Below are 21865 nucleotides of genomic sequence, written 5' to 3'. Positions count from 1 at the left end.
CCTATAACAATGGTGCCCAGCACTGAACACAATACTCTAAATGCAGCCTCACCAACGTATTATATAATTGCAACATGACCTCCCAACTATACGCAGGCCATATTACATTCCTACTGCATGTTACACACACAACCAACTGGTGAGTTACAAGAGTCAATAGGCAAAAATATTATTAGATATCACACAAAATTCAATTTGTTCTTTGACCAACCATTACTTTAATGGCTTTTTTGATAATAAATACAAATGTTGTATTTTATTTAGTGGAGGGACAGCAGTGTACAACTTAATCATTCAAAGACATAAAAATGGTGCATGTATTAAAAAGTGATTTTAATTAAAATTTACAGTGTAACAATGTTAAAGATAGTTCTCAATATTTGTCTTCAGTCAAAATAATATTTGTGTGGCGGCACGGTGGCGCAGGGGTAGAGTTGCTGCCTTACGACCCAGTCCCTGTCTGTACAGAGTTTGTCCGTTCTCCCCGTGATCATGTGGGTTTTCACCGGTATCTCCAGTTTCCTCCCACTCTCCAAAGACGTACAGGTTTGTAGGTTAATGGCTTTGGTAAAAAATTGTGAATTGTCCCTAGGGGGTAGAATAGAGCGAGTGTACGGGGTGTTCGCTGGTCTGCGCTGTGGACGCGGTGGCCCAAAGGGCCCGTTTACACGCTGTATCTCTAAAGTATCAGACAGATCCTTTTTCCTTTGCTTCCACGATCGTACCCAACCCAGACAACTAATTGCGTGCTGGTCACAAAACCAGATCTGCAATCGCATATTACAATCACTCTGTAGTGGCACCTAGTGGTTAGGCCACTCTTGCTAGGCGAACCCTCGGCAGTCGGGGGTAGGGTCACGGGGTATAGGGGTGTGCCCTAGTATATAAGAACCGACTTTCTCTCTCTTCCTGTCTCTTCATGAGAGCGTTTTGCCACCTCAGCAGGAGCTTAGCTCGAGCCCACGAGGCAACAGCCTCACAGCGGCAACAATAACTGTTATGTTAGAGTGCTAGACGTGCATGTATATCTAACCTACAATGCCTGAATAAATAAATAATTTATTCACGACGTTTGTGCCTCTACAACTCCACTTTTAAATCTCGACTACACTATAAACGGCTCGATTGTAATCACGTATTGTCTTTCCGCTGACTGGCTAGCACGCAACAAAACTGTAACTCGGTGCATGTGACAATGAACTAAACTGGACCGAACTTCATTCTACAATCTGACTTGCACAAAAACATGCATGTTTGGTCTTGAGATTCCATGCAGACTAGATACAAACCTTGGTTCGGGGTACATTGGTGGCCCATTAATGTTATCTCTGTTTTTCTGTGGAAAGTCTCCATCAGCGGCAAGTTCCAAGCCTGGCGCTTGCTTCTCCCACACCTTTCGCCTGTCCTGAGGGGCTCTAGGCATTTTGTCCGGTTCTCGAGGACGATCGATTGGTTTCTGCTGCAGGTAAAATTGGGTGATAAGGGAGATATTCATGTGCCATCAATTCCACAATTACACAGTTAACGCCGGGGGAGAGGTTGAGCGTTATTGAAGTATTCAAAAATGGTCTTTGCAAGAGTCCGGCACGGTGGCGCAGCGGTAGAGTTGCTGCCTTACAACGCCAGAGACCCGGGTTCCATCCTGACTACGGGTGCTGTCTACGCGGAGTTTGTACATTCTCCCCATGACCTGCGTGGGTTTCCTCCGAGATCTTCGGTATCCTCCCACACTCCAAAGATGTACAGGTTTGTAGGTTAATTGATCTGGTATAAATGTAAATTGTCCCTAGTGTGGGGAATAGTGTTAATGTGAGAGTATCGCTGGTTGGCGCAGACAGTGGGCCGAAGGGCCTGTTTCCGTGCTGTAACTTTAAACTAAGTGATTTACTTAAAGACAAGACACATATCTAACTCAGTCAAGAAATACTAAGTAGGGAGAGACTGTGCAGTTAAAATACTAAGTCATGGCTTCGCAGAAACCTATTAAAAAGAGGAAGAGGTACTTGCAGTGAGGTACTTAACTGGATGAAGCCAGATGGGAATTGCAACCTCCCCGAGCCTGTTCATTAATTATAGCAAAGTTAATAAAACTTTAGCAAAGGACAAAGGGAGGAACAAGATTTAATACAAACCCAAGGGACAACTTTTTCCATACAGTATAGAAACAAAGAACTGCAGGCACTGGTTCATACGCCGAAGGACACAAAGTGCGGAGAACATGGACGGTGACATATTGGGTATTGACCCAGGCGAATGGCATGTTGGCCTTTATAACAAGAGGAGTTGAGTATAGGAGCAAAGAGGTCCTTCTGCAGTTGTACAGAGTCCTACTGAGACCACACCTGGAGTATTTTGTGCAGTTTTGTCCCCTAATTTGAGGAAGGACATTCTTGCTATTGAGGGAGTGCAGCGTAGGTTTACAAGGTTTCCGGGATGGCGGGACTGTCATATGCTGAGAGAATGGAGCAGCTGGGCTTGTGCACTCGAGTTTAGAAGGATGAGAGGGGATCTCATTGAAACATATAAGATTGTTACGGGCTTGGACACGCTAGAGGCAGGAAACATGTTCCCGATGTTGGGGGAGTCCAGAACCAGGGGCCACAGTTTAAGAATAAGGAGCAAGCCATTTAGAACGGAGATGAGGAAACACTTTTTCCCCGCAGAGAGTGGTGAGTCTGTCGAATTCTCTGCCTCAGAGGGCGGTGGAGGCAGGTTCTCTGGATGCTTTCAAGAGAGAGCTCGATAGGGCGGTGCTGGCTCAAAGGGCCGAATGGCCTACTCCTGCACCTATTGTCTATTGGCCCTGCTTCAGCTTGGTATATGGAAAGTGCTGCCAGAGGAAGTAGTTGAGGCAGATACTATAATAGCATTTAAAAGACACATGGATAGAAAACATCTAGAGGGATATGGGCTAAACGTAGGCAAAAGGGACTAGATTAGATAGTACAACTTGGTCGGCAGGGATGAGTTGGGCAGAAGGGCCTGTGTCTGTGCCGTATGACTCTATGACTGTGGATGAGACAGCATCTGTTTCGGGTCAGGACCTCTCTCCAGACCAGTTTATTCCCTCCACAGATGCTGCCTGACTCGCTGAGTTCCTCCAGTACTTTGTGTTTTGTTCAATATGTCAGCGCCTGCAGTTTCGTCTGTGTCTTTTTCAAATACTTAAAATGATTATACAAGATGCCTGTATTCATTACACTCAAACATCTTTTTTTTCAAATTGATAAATTTAATGAAAGAACCTTTTGTTTCCTTTCTTTCCTTTTATCTTCAGTGTCCTGAAGCATCTTTTCCTTCCACAGATCGAAGAAATACGATGGATTTGTGTAGAACTTCAAGCCATCTTTACCATCGTCTCTGTGAAAACAACATTCAGAATCAAGGATACATTTATCGACTGCACTTTACATGTAACAATAGCAAGCCATTCAGAAGGGACATTCTTAGCTTGTTCAACCCCTCGAGGGCCTGAACAAGCCATTCAGAAGGGACATTCTTTGCTTGTTTAGGGCCTGAGCTACAGAGAGAGGTTGAGCAGACTGTGACTTTATTCCTTGGAGTGCAGGAGGATGAGGGGTGATCATATAGAGGGATACAAAGTCACGAGGAATAGATTGGGTAAACCTAATTGGAGACTTTCGGGCCATCTTTAATTGGACTTAGATCTTAGAACAAAGAAAATAGGTGCCGGAGGAGGCCAATTGGCCCTTCGAGCCAGCAGCGCCATTCATTGTGATCATGGCCAATCATTCCCTATCAATAACCCCGTACCTGTCATTCCCCATATCCCTTGACTCCACTAGCCCAAGGGCCACATCTGCATACCCTCTTAAATATATAACAACTAGAAACCTAGAAATTAGGTGCAGGAGTAGGCCATTCGGCCCTTCGAGCCTGCACCGCCATTCAATATGATCATGGCTGATCATCCAACTCAGTATCCCGTACCTGCCTTCTCTCCATACCCCCTGATCCCCTTAGCCACAAGGGCCACATCTAACTCCCCCTTAAATATAGCCAATGAACTGGCCTCAACTACCCTTCTGTGGCAGAGAATTCCAGAGATTCACCACTCTCTCTGTGAAAAACAGTTTTTCTCATCTCGGTTTTAAAGGATTTCCCCATTATCCTTAAGCTGTGACCCCTTGTCCTGGACTTCCCCAACATCGGGAGCAATCTTCCTGCCAATAGCCTGTCCAACCCCTTAAGAATTTTGTACGTTTCTATAAGATCCCCCCTCAATCTGCTAAATTCTAGAGAGTATAAACCAAGTCTATCTAGTCTTTCTTCATAGGACAGTCCTGACATCCCAGGAATCAGTCTGGTGAACCTTCTCTGTACTCCCTCTATGGCAATAATGTCCTTCCTCAGATTTGGAGACCAAAACTGTACGCAATACTCCAGGTGTGGTCTCACCAAGGCCCTGTACAACTGCAGTAGAACCTCCCTGCTCCTATACTCAAATCCTTTTGCTATGAAAGCTAACATACCATTCGCTTTCTTCACTGCCTGCTGCACCTGCATGCCTACTTTCAATGACTGGTGTACCATGACAACCAGGTCTCGCTGCATCTCCCCTTTTCCTAGTCGGCCACCATTTAGATAATAACTATAAAAGTTATTCCCTATATTCTATACTGTACATTGTGGATGGTTTCATTGTAATTATATGTAGTCTTTCCGCTGACTGGACAGCACGCCACAAAAGAGTTCTTCTCTGTACCTCGGTACACATGACAATAATAAGCGTAACTAAATTAATCCAGCTCTGCCATCTAGTGGCCAAAATAAATTACAGTCACAAACAACTCAGAAACAGAAATTACTAACGACACATGCCACAACTTTGGAATGCATACACCAGTTTCAGATATTTGCACAGAAAACACACCATTTCTTGTGCAAATCACAACATGGTGGAGGAACTCAGCAGGTCAGACAGCATCTGTGGTTAAAATGGGTGGAGGATGTGCTGGGTTGGGACCTTCCGTCAGACCAAGATCAATCTTCTAACTTTTTAAAACTATCGGTCTCAGTCAGGAATTAAGTCTTTTTTTTTTGTCAAATACCGGTTTATTTATTGAGAGAAACACACCGAGTTGACTTGGAGACGTATTTCACCCAAATCTTTTCAGAAATAAAAAACAGACACAAGGAAGAACCGATGCTGGGATCTTGAGCGAGACACAATGTGCTGGAGTAATACAGCGGGTCAGGCAACATCTCTGGAGAAAAGGAATAGGTGATGTTTCAGGTCAAGACCCTTCTTCAGACTTCTCACTTCGAAATGTCACCTATTCCTCTTCTCCAGAGATGCCGCCTGACCTGCTGAGTTACCCCAGCTCTTTCGGTCTGTCTTCGGTGTAAACCAGTATCTGCAGATCCTTCCTACATATTTTGCCTTCATTCGATTTTGTTACAACTTGCAACTGCACTTCTCATAAATTCATAAGATTTAGGAGCAGAATTAGGCTATTTGGCTCATCAAGTCTACTCCGCCATTCAACCATGGCTGATGTGTTTGCCTCGTATTGTGTTTGCCTCATATTGTGTTTTGAATTGAATTCTGTCTTTAATTTGTGTACTAGTCATGTCTCTACGATTTATTTCATTCCGCATACATGTTTTTCCTCTACTTGCTAAATTTTTGTAAGGTGTCCTTGAGACTCTTGAAAGGCGCCCATAAATAAAATCTATTATTATTATTATTATTATTATTATCTATAGTTCCCTTTCAGCTCCATTCTCCTGCTTTCTCCCCATAACATTTGACACCCTTACTAATAAAGAATCTGTCAATCTCCGCTAATCTCAGTCTCTATGGTGGAAATCTCGCATGGGACAAGTCCAATAAGTGGATTAATATTTATCTGACCAGTTCAACTTTGAGCTGAATAACAACTCTGGACAAATAAAAAGGTTTATTAAAATCACCTGGATCTTAAGTGAAATGAACAGGGAGGTTTTAGAGGGATATGGGCCAAACGCAGGCTAATGGGACTAGCTTAGATGGGGCATCTTGGTCAGCATGGATGAGTTGGGGAGAAAGCCTTGATTTCCATGCTGTTTGACTCAAGATCAAATTGCATAGGGTCATATATTTTGCAAACAGGCCCTTCAGCCCGCCTTGTTCGTGCCGACCAAGTTCAAGCAGTCCTCTTTGCCTACATTACCCCATTCACCACTGAAGTCTTCCTATCCTTACCTGTCCAAAGGTTTTTTGAAAGTTATAGAACATGGAACAGTACAGTACAAGAACAGGCCCTTCGGTCCGCAATGTTTGTGCTGAACCTGATGCGAAGAACATCTCTTATCAACCTGCACATAAACCCTATCCCTCCATATCCATTTGTCTATCCGAAAATCTCTAAAACGCCACTATTGTATCTGGCTCACTGACTATCCCTGGCAACGGGCTCCATGCAATCACCACTCTTTGTGTAAAAAACATGCACCGCACATCTCATTTAAATTTGCCCATCTCACCTTAAATATGCCCACCACTATTTATATTTTTCCATCAAAAGACAATAGGTGCAGGAGTAGGCCATTCGGGCCCTTCGAGCCAGCATCACCATTCAATGTGATCATGGCTGATCATCCCCAATCAGTACCCCGTTCCTGCCTTCTTCCCATATCCCCGGATTCCACTGTATTTAAGAGCCCTATCTTGAAAGTACCCAGAGAACCGGCCTCCACCGCCCTCTGGGGCAGAGAATTCCACAAACTCAAACTCTCTGTGAGAAAAAAGTGTTTCCTCGTCTCCGTCCTAAATGGCCTACCCCTTATTCTTAAACTGTGGCCCCTAGTTCTGAAATTCCCCAACATCGGGAACATGTTTCCTGCCTCTTGCATGTTCAAACCCTTAATAATCTTATATGTTTCAATAAGATCCCCTCTCATCCTTCTAAACTCCAGAGTGTACAAGCCCACCCGTTCCATTCTCTCAGCATATGACAGTCCCGCCATCCCGGGAATTAACCTTGTAATCCTACGCTGCACTCCCTCAATAGCAAGAATGTCCTTCCTCAAATTAGGGAACCAAAACTGCACACAATACTCAAGGTGTGGTCTCACTGGCCCTATACAAATGCAGAAGGACCTCTTTGCTCCTATACTCAACTCCTCTTGTTATAAAGGCCAACATGCCATTCGCTTTCTTCACTGCCTGTTGTACTTGCATGCTTACTTTCATTGTTTGATGAACAAGGACCCCCAGATCCTGTTGTACTTCCCCTTTCCCCAACTTGACGCCATTTAGATAGTAATCTGCCTTCCTGTTTTTGCTACCAAAGGGGATAACCTCACATATATCCACATTAAACTGCATCTGCCATGCATCTGCCCACTCACCCAACCTGTCCAAGTCACCCTGCATTCTCATAGCATCCTCCTCACAGTTACACTGCCACCCAGCTTTGTGTCATCTGCAAATTTGCTAATGTTACTTTGAATCCCTTCATCTAAATCATTGATATATATTGTAAATAGCTGCGGTCCCAGCACCCAGCCTTGCGGTACCCCACTAGTCACTGCCTGCCATTCTGAAAGGAACCCATTAATCCCGACTCTTTGTTTCCTGTCTGCCAACCAATTTTCTATCTATGTCAGCACTCTATCCCCAATACCATGTGCTCTAATTTTGCCCACTAATCTCCCATGTGGGACCTTATCAAATGCTTCCTGAAAGTCTAGGTACACAACATCCACTGGCTCTCCCTTGTCCATTTTCCTATTTCCATCTTCAAAAAATCCAGGGATAAAGATTCTGACACAGTTAGAATTGTATCTGTTTCTATAGCTTCCTCTGGCCGCTCATTCCTAGTATAGACTATCCTCCAAGTGAAAAAATTGCCCCGAGCTCCCTCTTAAATCATTCTTCTCTTACCTTAAGCCTCTGCCCTCTAGTTATAACATCCTCTACCTTGGGAAAAGGACTGTGAGTGTTCACTTTAGCCATGGGTCTCATGATCTTGTCCACCTCATTAGGCTTGCCCCTGAAGCTCCAAAGAAGAAAAACCCAGCCTATGCAGCCTCTCCCTACAGCTCAAGTCTGCTCGCCCAGGTAACATGCTGCTGAATCTCTTCTGAACCCTTTCCAACTTACTGGCTGGCATCCTTCCTATAGCCGGGCGACCAAAACAGCACAGGCTCCAAGTGTGTAGTGTCTCAGCAATGGCATACAGCTGCATCATGCTGTATTAACTTCTGGACCCAATACCCTTCTCCCAGTTTTATGCTCTATGCAATTTGATTTAAAGGCAAATTTAATACAATTTTAATTCAATCTCATGGCTGCAACCTTACAAGACAATTAAATAAGAATCATTAAAATCAATAATTAGGGTACATATGGAATAATTTAGCTGCTTCCTCCTGATCTCATGTCTTACAATAGGAGGTATGGTGGCACAGCAGGGTAGTAGAGTTGCTCCTTACAGCACCAGAGAACAGTGTTTGAACCTGATGCTGTCTGTACAGCTGTCTGTACGGAGCTGTACGGGTGCTGTCTCTACGGGTGCTGTCTGTACGGGTTTGTCTGAGTTTTGACTTTCTCCGTGTGACCGTATGGTTTTTCACCGGTTTCCTCCAAACACTCTAAAGACGTGCAGGTTTGTAGGTTAATTTACTTCCGTAAAAATTGGACACTGTCCCTAGTGTGTAGGATAGTGTTTAGGATAGGATAGTGTGTAGGATAGTGTGTAGGATAGTGTGTAGGAAGGACCTGTAGATGTTGCTTATACCGAAGATGGACACAAAATGCTGGAGTAAAGGGCTTGTCCCACTTACGTGTCCTAGGCACGCAAATTACGCGACCTCGTGGTCGCGTTGAACCGCGACGGTCCCGCGAAGGTCGGGCGCGATTCCATGCGTACGCACAGCCGTCTGGAGCGCGTGACGTCATTTGATGATGGACACAATGCTGGAGTAACTCAGCGGGACCAGCAACATCTCTGGAGAGAAGCAATGGGTGACGTTTCGTGTCGAGACTCTTCTTCAGTCTGAAAAGAAGCGTCTTGACCCGAAACGTCACCCATTGCTTCTCTCCAGATGTGTTGCCGGTCCCGCTGAGTTACTCCTGCATTTTGTGTCTATCTTCAATTTTCTTGGCCCCGCTCTGGGAGTAGAAGTGGGGGCGGATCCAGACCACAGTGGCCGTGAGCCCCAGGCCGAGCTCGGCGATGGTTTTCCTGCTTCTGCTGCTGTTGGAGGTGAGATGTTGCGTCGCGCCAGGGTCTTGAGCCTGTCCCACTTTGGCCGTCAGTTCCGCGACAGGCCTTTGGCGCGCGAAGATTTCATTAACTACAAACTTTTTGGAGCCCCGCGCGATGTCGCGCACAACTACTTACCCCTCCACGCTTCTAAGTGGGACTGGTCCCGCGCGGCCACACGATGCCCGTGCGCCTCAACGCCACCACGAGGTCGCGTAATTTGCGTGCCAAGGACACGTAATTGGGACAGGCCCTTAACTCAGCGGGTCAGGCAACATCTCTGGAGAAAAAGAATAGGTGACGTTTCGAGTTGAAGACCTCCTTCAGAAGGGTCTGACCCAAAAGTCATCTACTCCTTTTTTCAAGAAATGCTGACGGACCTGGTAGCGCAGCAGTAGAGATGAATGGCACAGTGACTCAGCGGTGGAGTTGCTGCCTTACAGCGAATGCAACGCCGGAGACCCAGGTTCGATCCCGACTGCGGGTGCTGTCTGTATGGAGTTTGCACTTTCTCCTCGTGACCTGCGTGGGTTGTCTCAGAGATCTTCAGTTTCCTCCCACACTCCAAAGATGTGCAGTTTTGTACGTAGGTAAATTGGCTTGGTAAATGTAAAAATTGTCCCTAGCAGGTATAGGATAGTGTTAATGTGCTGGGATCGCTGGTCGGCGCGGACTCGGTGGGCCAAGGGTCTGTTTCCACGCTGCATATCTAAAGTCTAAATCAACTGCGTGAGGAAGTTGCATTGTCCTGTGTGTGCGGCTGCCAGCATTCAGCTATTCACACTGATAGAACTGCTGGACTGACGCCTCAGAATGGACAATGGAGGCTCATTACAATTTTAACCGGCTTCCAGCGTTAGTATTCAAAGCAGAAACTATGCCGAAGTTCAAAATTACATGGACAAAGGAAAAGGGGGATCAGTGATTCATGATCAGAAAGTATAAAATCAGATATCTGCACACTCAGAGAGTTGGAGACAGACACAAAATGCTGGAGAAATAAAAAACAGACACAAGGAAGAACAGATGCTGGAATCTTGAGCAAGACATAAAATGCTGGAGTAACTCAGCGGGACAGGCAGCATCTCTGGAGAGAAGGAATGGGTGATGTTTCAGGTCGAGACCCTTCTTCAGACTGATAAAGGCCCTCGACCCGAAATGTCACATTCTTTCTCCCCGAAGATGCTGCCTATCCCACTGAGTTACTCCAGCATTTTGTGTCTACCTTCGGTTTAAACCAGCATCTGCAGTTCCTTCTTACACACTCAGAGTGTTGGACTGAATGAAACATAGGTATCCCCATATATTTAAATTTCCCATGGATCAGTCTGAACTTTGGCAGAAGATCCTGGAGACCTTTGAACCATCTTTGTTTGGGCTGCACTGGCTTTGCCTTGCACTAAGCGTTATTCCCTTGTCATGTATCTGTACACTGTAAATGGATCAATTGTAATCATGTATTGTCTTTCCGCTGGCTGGTTAACACATACACGTGACAATAAACTGAACTGAAATTAAAGATTTGTAATACACAAGTATTACAATACGTATTTAAAACCTATTTCACCTAATTATAATCGACAAGTATTCAATAAGGGAGGCACGGTCGCACAGCGGCAGAGTTCTGCCTTACAGCACTTACAGTGCCAGAGACCCTGGTTCGATCTTTATATTTTGCAGGAAAAATGTTCCCGATATTGGGGGAGTCGAGAACCAGGGGTCACAGTTTAAGAATAAGGGGTTCTTAATAAGGGTTAAGAATAAGAATTTAGGATTGAGATGAGGAAAAAGGAATCAAGGGATATGGGGAATGAGGATAAAGGTTGAATTGCTGTGCTGGCTTGAATGGCCGAACGACCTACCCCTGCACCTATTTTCTATGTTTCTATGATCCTACGGGTGCTGTCTGTATGGAGCTTGAATGTTCTACCCATGATCTCGTGAGTTTTCTCCGAGATCTTTAGTTTCCTCCCACATTCCAAACAGGTTTGCAGGTTAATTGGCTTGGTATAAAGGTAAATTGTCCCTCGTGTGTGTAGGATAGTGTTAAATGTGTAGGGATCGCTGGTCGGTGCTGACTCGGTGGGCCGAAGGGCCTGTTTCTGCGCTGTATCTCTAAACTGAACTATTCTAATACACTGGTAGTTAACAATCACTTACTTTGGCTCAATGTCTCCAGTACGAAATTTGCACTTTTTCTATATTGCACCTTTCATTGTTGCACCCTTTTTAAAATACCTCAACGTTTTTGCTACATTTTGGCATACTGTGAATATTTTAATATTTTAAATAATGTATGTCTATTGTCTATTTTTATTGGTATGTTGTCTGTCTGTGTTTTTAATATTACTTGCACATTTGGAGTATGGGGAAACGTAATTTCGATCCTCTGTGTAACTACTGTTGCATAATTGAATTGACAATAAAGTTTACTTTGACTTTGATTCACAGCAGAATTTTAATTTTATACTCCGCCTAAACTTTACCTACTACTTCCAAATAGTTTAGTGTTAAGCTTAGTTTATTAACACACACCTCCAGATTCATGGACTGTTTTTTCCAGCTGCGACCAGGCAACTGAACTATCCAACCACAACGAGAGAGTGGTCCCGAGCTACTATCTGCCTCAATGGAGACCCTAGGATTATCTTTAATTATACGTTACTGGAGTTTATCTTGCACTAAACATTACTTCCTTTATCGTGTATCTGTACACTGTGGACGGCTCGATTGTAACTGTGTATTGGCTTTCCACTGACTGGTTAGGACGCAACAAAAGCTTTTCACTATACCTTGGTATACGTGATAATAAATTAAACTAACGATTGTCACTTGTACCAAGGTACAGTGTAAAGCATTTTTGTTGTGTGTGCTATTCAGTTAGCGGAATGATTATACATAACCACAAGCAAGTTGTCCGCAGTTTACAGATACAGGATAAAGGGTATAACTTTTAGTGCAAGATAAAGTCCAGTAAAGTGCAAAGGTCTCCAATGATGGAAGGTCAGGACCACTCTTTAGTTGGTGAGAGGACAGATCAGTTCCCTGTATATAATCCTCTTTTTCCCATCGTTGAATTAATGCACAGTTGGAACATGCATACAGTGTAATAAATTCCATCAACTAGCAGTCCTATTAACTAAGGTGGCACGGTGGCACAGCGGTAGATTTGCTGCCTTACAATGCTTGCAGGTTCGATCCCGGCTACGGGTGCTGTCTGTACGGAGTTCGTACGTTCTCCCCGTGATCACATGGGTTTTCTCCGAGATCTTCGGTTTCCTACCACACTTCAACGGCCTGCAAGTTTGGAGGCTAATTACTCAATAACCAAACATCTGTAGCCTCCTTTTGCTCTGGTATTTTTTTTCATTCACATGTTTAAACTATAATGTTTTATTATTAATGTGTAATGTTTTATATGTCATTCTTAATTGTTACTGTATGTTGTGTTATTACTTGCGAGCGGAGCACCAAGGCAAATTCCTTGTATGTCTACATACTTGGTCAATAAACTTATTCATTCATTCATACAAGGCTTGGTATAATTGTAAATTGTCCCTACTGTGTGTAGGGTAATGTTAATGTGCGGGGATCGCTGGTCAATGTGGACTCGGTGGGCCGAAGGGCCTGTTTCCACACTGTATCTCTAAAACTAAAAATTACACAAACTAAAGCCTCCATTATAAAATCCAGAGAGGTCTGTCCTATTGCTCCAAACAAGCTGAGAGAATGAGAGACAAATTTCTCTATTTTATCAATTTTTGCAGTAATTCATGGGAACTGCTTTGATGCACATCTATTTGAAATGATTCAAACACAACTTTTAGCAAAATTAAAAAAAAACTCAGAATAGGGAATTGCAAGGACAATGCAATAACTCAACGGAGATTCAAAGTTTTGAACTCCGGGCAAGACTTTACCAAACTTTCAGGTTGCTTTCAGTTTAGTTTAGTTTATAGATAGAGCGTGGACACGGGCCCTTTGGCCCATAGGGTTCACGCTGACCAGCGATACCCCGTACACTAACACAATCCTACACACACTAGGGACAATTTACAATGATACCAAGCCAATTAATCTACAAACCTCAAAGTCTTTGGAGTGTGGGAGGAAACTGGAGCTCCTGGAGAAAACCCACGCAGGTCACGGGGAGAACCTACATACAGACACCTCCGTACAGACAACATCTGTAGCCAGGATCGAACCTGGGTCTCTGGCGCTGTAAGGCAGTAACTCTACTGCTGCGCCACCGTGCCGCCCTTACAGTTACAGAGAATCATGATGGGTGCTCCACAGATTTCTTAGCTACGCTCCTGCTCTAAATTCAAGAATTAACAAATTGCCCACGGAAAGGTATATAAGATTATTAAAGGCATAGCTATAGAGTCTTCGAGTGGTAGGACATTGTGGAAATAGGCCCTTCGGTACGACTTGCCCACACCGACCAACATGTCCCATCTACACTAGTCCCACCTGCCTGCATTTGGACCATATCCCTCTAAATCTGTCTTATCCATGTACCTGTCCAACTGTCTCTTAAATGTTAGGATAGTCCCTGCCTCAAATACCTCCTCTGGCAGCTTGTTTCATACATCCACCACCAATTTTTGTGAAAACGTCACCTCTCAGATCCCAATTATATATTTTCCCATTCACTTTAAACTTATGTCCTCTGGTCCTCGATTCCCCTACTCTGTGCATCTACCCAATCTATTCCTCTCATCATTTTATACACCTCTATAAGATCACCGCTCATCCTCCTGGGCCCCATGGAATAGAGACCCAGCCTACTCAACCTCTCCCTATATCTCAGACCCGCTAGTCCTAGAACACCCTCGTAAATCATCTCTGTACCCTTTTCCAGCTTGACAACATCTTGTCCCATGTCCCCTTGTTTTTTATGTGCCATTTATCATTTGATCTTAAAATTAGGCTTTGCTCCAATTCACTTAATGACGAGGTTCATCCCAAAATCCAATTTTAATACAAACAAATCAGATTTTTTGTGGATTCGGGTTTTACTGACCTGTACGCAGAAAGGATGTTGAGAGGTGGAGGTTTCTCACAGGTGCTGTACGTTTCCAGCAGTGGAATGGGTAGCGATTTGCGGTCAAAGAGTTGCTGGTCTTGAATGGTGGAGCTTCGAAAGGCTTTCCGCATCGTGATATCTTGTAGTGACACTGGAAATGGAAAGGAACTGAAGTTATTCTGTGCAAACCATCACCATGTCATTTTCAGACATTACAGAGTCAGACAGCACCGAAACAGGCCCTTTGGCCCAAATTGCGCATGCCAACCAAGATGCCCCATCTACACTAGCCCCCGCTGCCCGCATTTGGCCCTTCCTATCCTGGTACCTGTCTAAATGGCCTTTGAATGAAGAAATTAATTAATTAATTAATTAATTAATACATTTATTGGCCAAGTATGTACACATACAAGCAATTTGCCTTGGTCCTCCGCTCACAAGTAACAACCCGACATACAGCAACAATTAAGAATGATACATAAAACATTAAACATGAATAATAAAACATTAGTTTAAACATGTGAATGAAATAAAATGAGGCTACAGACTTTTGGTTATTGAGTAGGTCAATGCTGTTATAGTACCTGCCTCAACTACCTCCTCTGGCATCTCGTTTCATCACCTTCCATGTGCAAAATGTTGCTGCTCGGATTCCTATTAAATCTTTACCCTATCACCTTAAACCTATACCCTCTAGTTATTGATTCCCCTACCCTGGGTAAAAGGCAACAATGTTTTCACTATCTAGTTCCCTCATGATTTTATATATATATATATAATGGTATAAACAATACTGGTTTAAGCAAAAAGTATCTACTAGAGTTAAGAGTACCGCAGAACAACTTTACACTGATTGTCAACACTGCTACCCTGCAGAATACTGATTTATTGTGGAGCTGAAACTGCTGGTGTAACTCAGCGGGTCAGGCTGCATCTCTGGACAACATGGATAGGTGATGTTTCGGGTCGGGACCCTTCTTCGGAAGACTGTCCAAAGACCGAAGAACGGTCCCAACCCAAAATGTCACCTCACCATGTTCTCTAGAGATGCTGCCTGACCCACTGAGTTACTCCAGCACTCTGTGAAACGTCACCTATCCATGTTCTTCACAGATGCTGCCTGACCCGCTGAGTTACTCCAGCACTCTGTGAAACGTCACCTATCCATGTTCTCCACAGATGCTGCCTGACCCGCTGAGTTACTCCAGCACTCTGTGAAACGTCACCTATCCATGTTCTCTAGAGATGCTGCCTGACCCACTGAGTTACTCCAGCACTCTGTGCCCTTTTGTGTAAACCAGCATATGCGGTTCCTTGTTTGTACATTTAGACTTGAGAAATACAGCACGGAAACTGGACCTTCGTCCTACCGATTAGATTAGATTAGATTCGTTTAGATTAGATTCGTTTATTGTCATTCAGACCTTTCGGTCTGAACGAAATTTCATTTCCCTGCAGTCATACACATAATTAAAAAATGACAAAAACACACAATCAACACAAATTTAACATCCACCACAGTGAGTTCACCAAACACCTCCTCACTGTGGTGGAAGGCAAAATCTTAAAGTCTCTGTCTCTTCCCTCTTTGTTCTCCCTCTGCGCCAAGGCAACGGTTCAAACTCCGCGAGTGGTCGCTGCCGCCGCCACATCTCCGAGGCCGATTCGGGTCTCCGCTGCCGCTGCCGCCGCCACGGTTCCGGGGCCGAGTCGGGTCTCCGCTGCTGCTGCCTCCGCCACAGCTCCGTAGTCGAGTCGGGTCTCCGCTGCCGCTGCAGCTTCGGGGCCGAGTCGGGTCTCCGCTAGCCGCTGCTGCCGCCGCCACAGCTCCGTAGTCGAGTCGGGTCTCCGCTGCCGCTGCAGCTACCGGGCCGAGTCGGGTCTCCGCTACCGCTGCAGCTTCCGGGCTGAGTCGTGTCTCCGCTACTGCTGCTGCCGCCGCCACAGCTCCGAGGCCGCCAGCTCCGCCATTAGGCCTCGGCGCAGACGGAGACGGGGACAGGGAATACGACAGAAAAAAAGTCGCATCCCCCGAAGGAAGAGACCAAAACATGTTTTTCCCACCCCACCCACACACATACACAACTTAATAAAACAAAATTAATTAAAACATGACAAGGAACAAAAAGAAAGAAAAATAACAGACGGACTGCAGGCGGCCGCAGCAGTTAAGCCAGCGCCACCATCTTGAAACCGAGTCTGTGTCGATCAGTGATCCCCATACAATAACACTATCCTACACACTGGGACAATTTATTATTTTAATTGTTCATGTTCTAGCAGAAGAATTAGGCCATTCAGCCCATCGAGTCTACTCCGCCATTCAATCATGGTTGATCTATCTTTCCCTCTCAACCCTATTATTTTGCCTTCTCCCTATAACCCCCGAAACCCAAAGCCAATTAACCTACAAACCTGTATGTCTTTGGCATGTGGGAGAAAACTGAAGCACCTGGAGAAAACCCACGTGGTCACAGGGAGAACGTACAAACTCTGTACAGACAGCACCCATAGATAGGATCGAATTTGGGTCTCTGGCGCTGTGAGGCAGCAACACTATCCCTGTGCCACTTTGCCGCCCATTTATTGTGGGACCCTTGGTCCTTCAGTCAAAGCAGCCTGAAAATAATACATCCACGTGGGCGGGGCAGTACTGAGTGGGAACCTGGTCTGATATTTTGCCCATGGTTGGCCCCCCTCTACTACAATTAATTATGCCTCCGTTTATCATCTTGGAGAAATCTTCAGGCTGAGGAGTGGCAAATCCTTTCCCTATACCTCCGTACATGTGACCATAATCAACCCACACTCTACAAGGCCGCCAAAGATGGGTTAAGACTCGGCAAGACCAGCAGCATCACCAAGGAGCAGTCACACCCCGGCCACTCCCTCTTCTCCCCTCTCCCATCAGGCAATAGGTACAGAAGTGTGAAAACGCACACCTCCAGATTCAGGGACAGTTTCTTCCCAGCTGTGATCAGGTAACCGAACCGTCCTCTCAGCAGCCAGAGAATGGTCCAGGCCTCCCATATATTTTGTAAAAAACCTTTGGACTAGCTTTAACTTTACTTTATCTTGCACTAAACGTTATTCCCTTTGTCTTAGAAACATAGAAACATAGAAATTAGGTGCAGGAGTAGGCCATTCGGCCCTTCGAGCCTGCACCGCCATTTAATATGATCATGGCTGATCATCCAACTCAGTATCCCGTACCTGCCTTCTCTCCATACCCTCTGATCCCCTTGGCCACAAGGGCCACATCTAACTCCCTCTTAAATATAGCCAATGAACTGGCCTCAACTACCCTCTGTGGCAGAGAGTTCCAGAGATTCACCACTCTCTGTGTGAAAAAAGTTCTCCTCATCTCGGTTTTAAAGGATTTCCCCCTTATCCTTAAGCTGTGACCCCTTGTCCTGGACTTCCCCAACATCGGGAACAATCTTCCTGCATCTAGCCTGTCCAACCCCTTAAGAATTTTGTAAGTTACTATAAGATCCCCTCTCAATCTCCTAAATTCTAGAGAGTATAAACCAAGTCTATCCAGTCTTTCTTCATAAGACAGTCCTGACATCCCAGGAATCAGTCTGGTGAACCTTCTCTGCACTCCCTCTATGGCAATAATGTCCTTCCTCAGATTTGGAGACCAAAACTGCACGCAATCCTCCAGGTGTGGTCTCACCAAGACCCTGTACAACTGCAGTAGAACCTCCCTGCTCCTATACTCAAATCCTCTTGCTATGAAAGCCAACATACCATTCACTTTCTTTACTGCCTGCTGTACCTGCATGCCTACCTTCAATGACTGGTGTACCATGACACCCAGGTCTCGCTGCATCTCCCCCTTTCCCATTCGGCCACCGTTTAGATAATAATCTGCTTTCCCGTTTTTGCCACCAAAATGGATAACCTCACATTTATCCACATTAAACTGCATCTGCCAAACATTTGCCCACTCACCCAGCCTATCCAAGTCACCTTGCAGTCTCCTAGCAGCCTCCTCACACCTAACACTGCCCCCCAGCTTAGTGTCATCCGCAAACTTGGAGATATTGCCTTCAATTCCCTCATCCAGATCATTAATATATATTGTAAATAGCTGGGGTCCCAGTACTGAGCCTTGCGGTACCCCACTAGTCACTGCCTGCCATTGTGAAAAGGACCCGTTTACTCCTACTCTTTGCTTCCTGTTTGCCAGCCAGTTCTCTATCCACATCAATACTGAACCCCCAATGCCATGTGCTTTAAGTTTGTATACTAATCTCTTATGTGGGACCTTGTCGAAAGCCTTCTGGAAGTCCAGATACACCACATCCACTGGTTCTCCCCTATCCACGCTACTAGTTACATCCTCGAAAAATTCTATAAGATTCGTCAGACATGATTTACCTTTCGTAAATCCATGCTGACTTGTATCTGTATACTGTGGACGGCTTGATTGTAATCATGTAGTCTGATAGGATAGCACCCAACGAAAAAGCTTTTCACCGTACCTCGCTACACGCGAGAATAAACTAAACCAAAACTAAACAATATCCATGCCAAACATGAGGCCAAGATAAATTGACCTCCATTTCCTGCATATCCATGTGCCTATCTCAAAGCCTCTAAAAGACTGTTAAGAATAAGGAGTAAGCCATTTAGAACAGAGATGAGGAAACACTTTTTCTCACAATCTGTGGAATTCTCTGCCTCAGAACCGGTGGAGGCCGGTTCTCTGGATGCTTTCAAGAGAGAGCTAGATAGGGCTCTTAAAAATAGCAAAGTCAGGGGATATGGGGAGAAGGCAGGAACGGGGTACTGATTGGGGATGATCAGCCATGATCACATTGAATGGCGATGCTGGCTCGAAGTCCAAATGGCCTACTCCTGCACCTATTGTCTATTGTCTAATTGCCACTATCGTATCTGATCCACGCCCAACCCTGGTAATGGGTTTACAATTTACAGAAGCCAATTAACCCACAAATCTGTAAGTCTTTGAAGTGTGGGAGGAAACCGAAGCACCCGGAGAAGGCACAGAGAGAACCGGGTCATAGGGAGAAGATACAAACTCTGCACATACAGCACTGGAGGTCAGGATTGAACCCGGTTCTCTGGCGATGTAAGGCAGCAACGCTACCTTTGTGCCACCGTGCTGAATGACACGCGATGTAGACTTCATGGGCCGAATCTGGACGAGACATGAGCTTGAAGAAGGGTCTCAACCTGAAAGGTTACCTATTCCTTTTCTCCAGAGTTGCTGTCTGACCCACAGAGGTGCTCTAGCGTTTTGCGTCTATCTTCGAAATACATTCATACCCAGTTTGCTCGCCCTGTGTACAAGTTTGGATTCATAGACTTACATTCTTCCTCTTTAGGATCCAGCTGGGTCACACTAACGGAGAGGCGGTCCACACGTTCCTGCAGGGAGTTAACCCTGAAGGAGAAGCTATGAGCCTCATTGAAGAGCTCTCCAAATATATCTTCTGCATATTTACCTGGAGGTTTAAAATAAACATCAAAGATTAATAGGAACCCGAGGGGCAACTTGTCCACTCCGAGGGTGGTGGGTAAATGGAACGAGTTGCTAGAGGAGGTAGTTGACGCAGGTACAATAGCAACAATGAAAGACATTTGACAAGTACGGATAGGAAAGGTTTTGATGGATATGTTTATGTTATGGGAGAAGAATTAGACCATTCGGCCCGTGGAGTCTACTCCGCCATTCAATCATGGCTGATCTATACTTCCCTCTCAACTCTATTGTCCTGCCTCTGGAAGCATTAGTGGTGATCTTTCAAGAATCACTATCATTAGGAGCAACTTTACTTTTACAAGTTTACAGAAACTATCGCTGATAAATTTAAGGAGGGTCTTGCCCCAAAACGTCACCTATCCATGTTCTCCACAGATGCTGCCTGACCCACTGAGTTACTCCAGCACTCTGTGAAACGTCACCAATCCATGTTCTCCACAGATGCTGCCTGACCCGCTGAGTTACTCCAGCACTCTGTGAAACGTCACCAATCCATGTTCTCCACAGATGCTGCCTGACCCGCTGAGTTACTCCAGCACTCTGTGAAACGTCACCTATCCATGTTCTCCACAGATGCTGCCTGACCCGCTGAGTTACTCCAGCACTCTGTGAAACGTCACCCATCCATGTTCTCCATAGATGTTCCCTGACCTGCTGAGTTACTCCAGCGCCTTTAGTTTCGTTTTAGAGATTCAGTGTGGAAACATGCCCTTTGGCCCCTTGTGTCGGCGGCAACCAGCAATCACTTGTACCCTAGTTCTATCCTTCAGTCTAGGAACAATTTACAGAAGGCAATTAGCCTAAGAACATGCACGTCTTTGGAATGTGGGAGGCAACCGGAGCACCCAGAGAAAACCCACGTGTCACACAGGGGAGAATATGCAGACGGCACCCATAGTCAGGATCGGGTCTCTGGCGCTGTGAGGCAGGAACTCTACTGCTGCGCCACCGTGCTGCGCATTTTGTTGGAGGTCAGGATAAGGCCAGACATCAGGCAGGTTCAGAAGTAGTTTTATTAAACCGAACCCCACTTTTTAAGAAGGGAGGGAGAGAGAAAACAGGGAATTACAGACCAGTTAGTCTAACATCGGTAGTGGGGAAACTGCTAGAGTCAGTTATTAAAGATGGGATAGCAGCACATTTGGAAAGTGGTGAAATCATTGGACAAAGTCAGCATGGATTTACGAAAAGTAAATCATGTCTGACGAATCTTATAGAATTTTTCGAGGATGTAACTAGTAGCGTGGATAGGGGAGAACCAGTGGATGGGGTGTATCTGGACTTCCAGAAGGCTTTCGACAAGGTCCCACATAAGAGATTAGTGTACAAACCTAAAGCACATGGCATTGGGGGTTCAGTATTGATGTGGATAGAGAACTGGCTGGCAAACAGGAAGCAAAGAGTGGGAGTAAACGGGCCCTTTTCACAATGGCGGGCAATGACTAGTGGGGAACCACAAGGCTCAGTGCTGGGACCCCAGCTATTTACAATATATATTAATGATCTGGTAGAGGGAATTGAAGGCAATATCTCCAAGTTTGCGGATGACACTAAGCTGGGGGCAGTGTTAGCTGTGAGGAAGATGCTAGGAGACTGCAAGGTGACTTGGATAGGCTGGGTGAGTGGGCAAATGCATGGCAGATGCAGTATAATGTGGATAAATGTGAGGTTATCCAATTTGGTGGCAAAAACAGGAAAGCAGACTATTATCTAAATGGTGGCAAATTAGGAAAAGGGGAGATGCAGTGAGACCTGGGTGTCATGGTACACCAGTCATTGAAAGTAGGCATGCAGGTGCAGCAGGCAGTGAAGATAGCAAATGGTATGTTAGCTTTCATAGCAAAAGGATTTGAGTATAGGAGCAGGGAGGTTCTACTGCAGTTGTACAGGGTCTTGGTGCGACCACACCTGGAGTATTGCGTACAGTTTTGGTCTCCTAATCTGAGGAAAGACATTCTTGCCATAGGGGGAGTACAGAGAAGGTTCACCAGACTGATTCCTGGGATGTCAGGACTTTCATATGAAGAAAGACTGGATAGACTCGGTTTGTACTCGCTAGAATTTAGAAGATTGAGGGGGGATCTTATAGAAACGTACAAAATTCTT

General features: G+C 45.2%; 1 protein-coding gene across 2 annotated transcripts in view; it reads right to left on the bottom strand.

Moving 5' to 3' along the window:
* wasf1 (WASP family member 1) overlaps window positions 1–21865 on the bottom strand; it is a 70280-nt gene that overhangs the window by 7134 nt on the left and 41281 nt on the right. Inside the window, exons 3-6 of one of the 2 annotated variants that reach the window (XM_055634952.1) lie at window positions 19587–19721; window positions 14242–14395; window positions 3246–3360; window positions 1290–1459 (exon numbers count right to left, since the gene is read on the bottom strand). In XM_055634952.1, the coding sequence (XP_055490927.1) occupies window positions 1290–1459; window positions 3246–3360; window positions 14242–14395; window positions 19587–19721 (574 nt within the window). The remainder of the gene's footprint in view (window positions 1–1289; window positions 1460–3245; window positions 3361–14241; window positions 14396–19586; window positions 19722–21865) is intronic. The other variant, XM_055634953.1, reaches the window with a different exon arrangement.

The sequence above is a fragment of the Leucoraja erinacea genome, chromosome 5, assembly GCF_028641065.1.
Source record: "Leucoraja erinacea ecotype New England chromosome 5, Leri_hhj_1, whole genome shotgun sequence".
NCBI lineage: Eukaryota > Metazoa > Chordata > Chondrichthyes > Rajiformes > Rajidae > Leucoraja > Leucoraja erinaceus.
The sequence above is the reverse complement of the archived record's forward strand: the minus strand, read 5'-3'. Positions and strand labels throughout refer to the sequence as shown.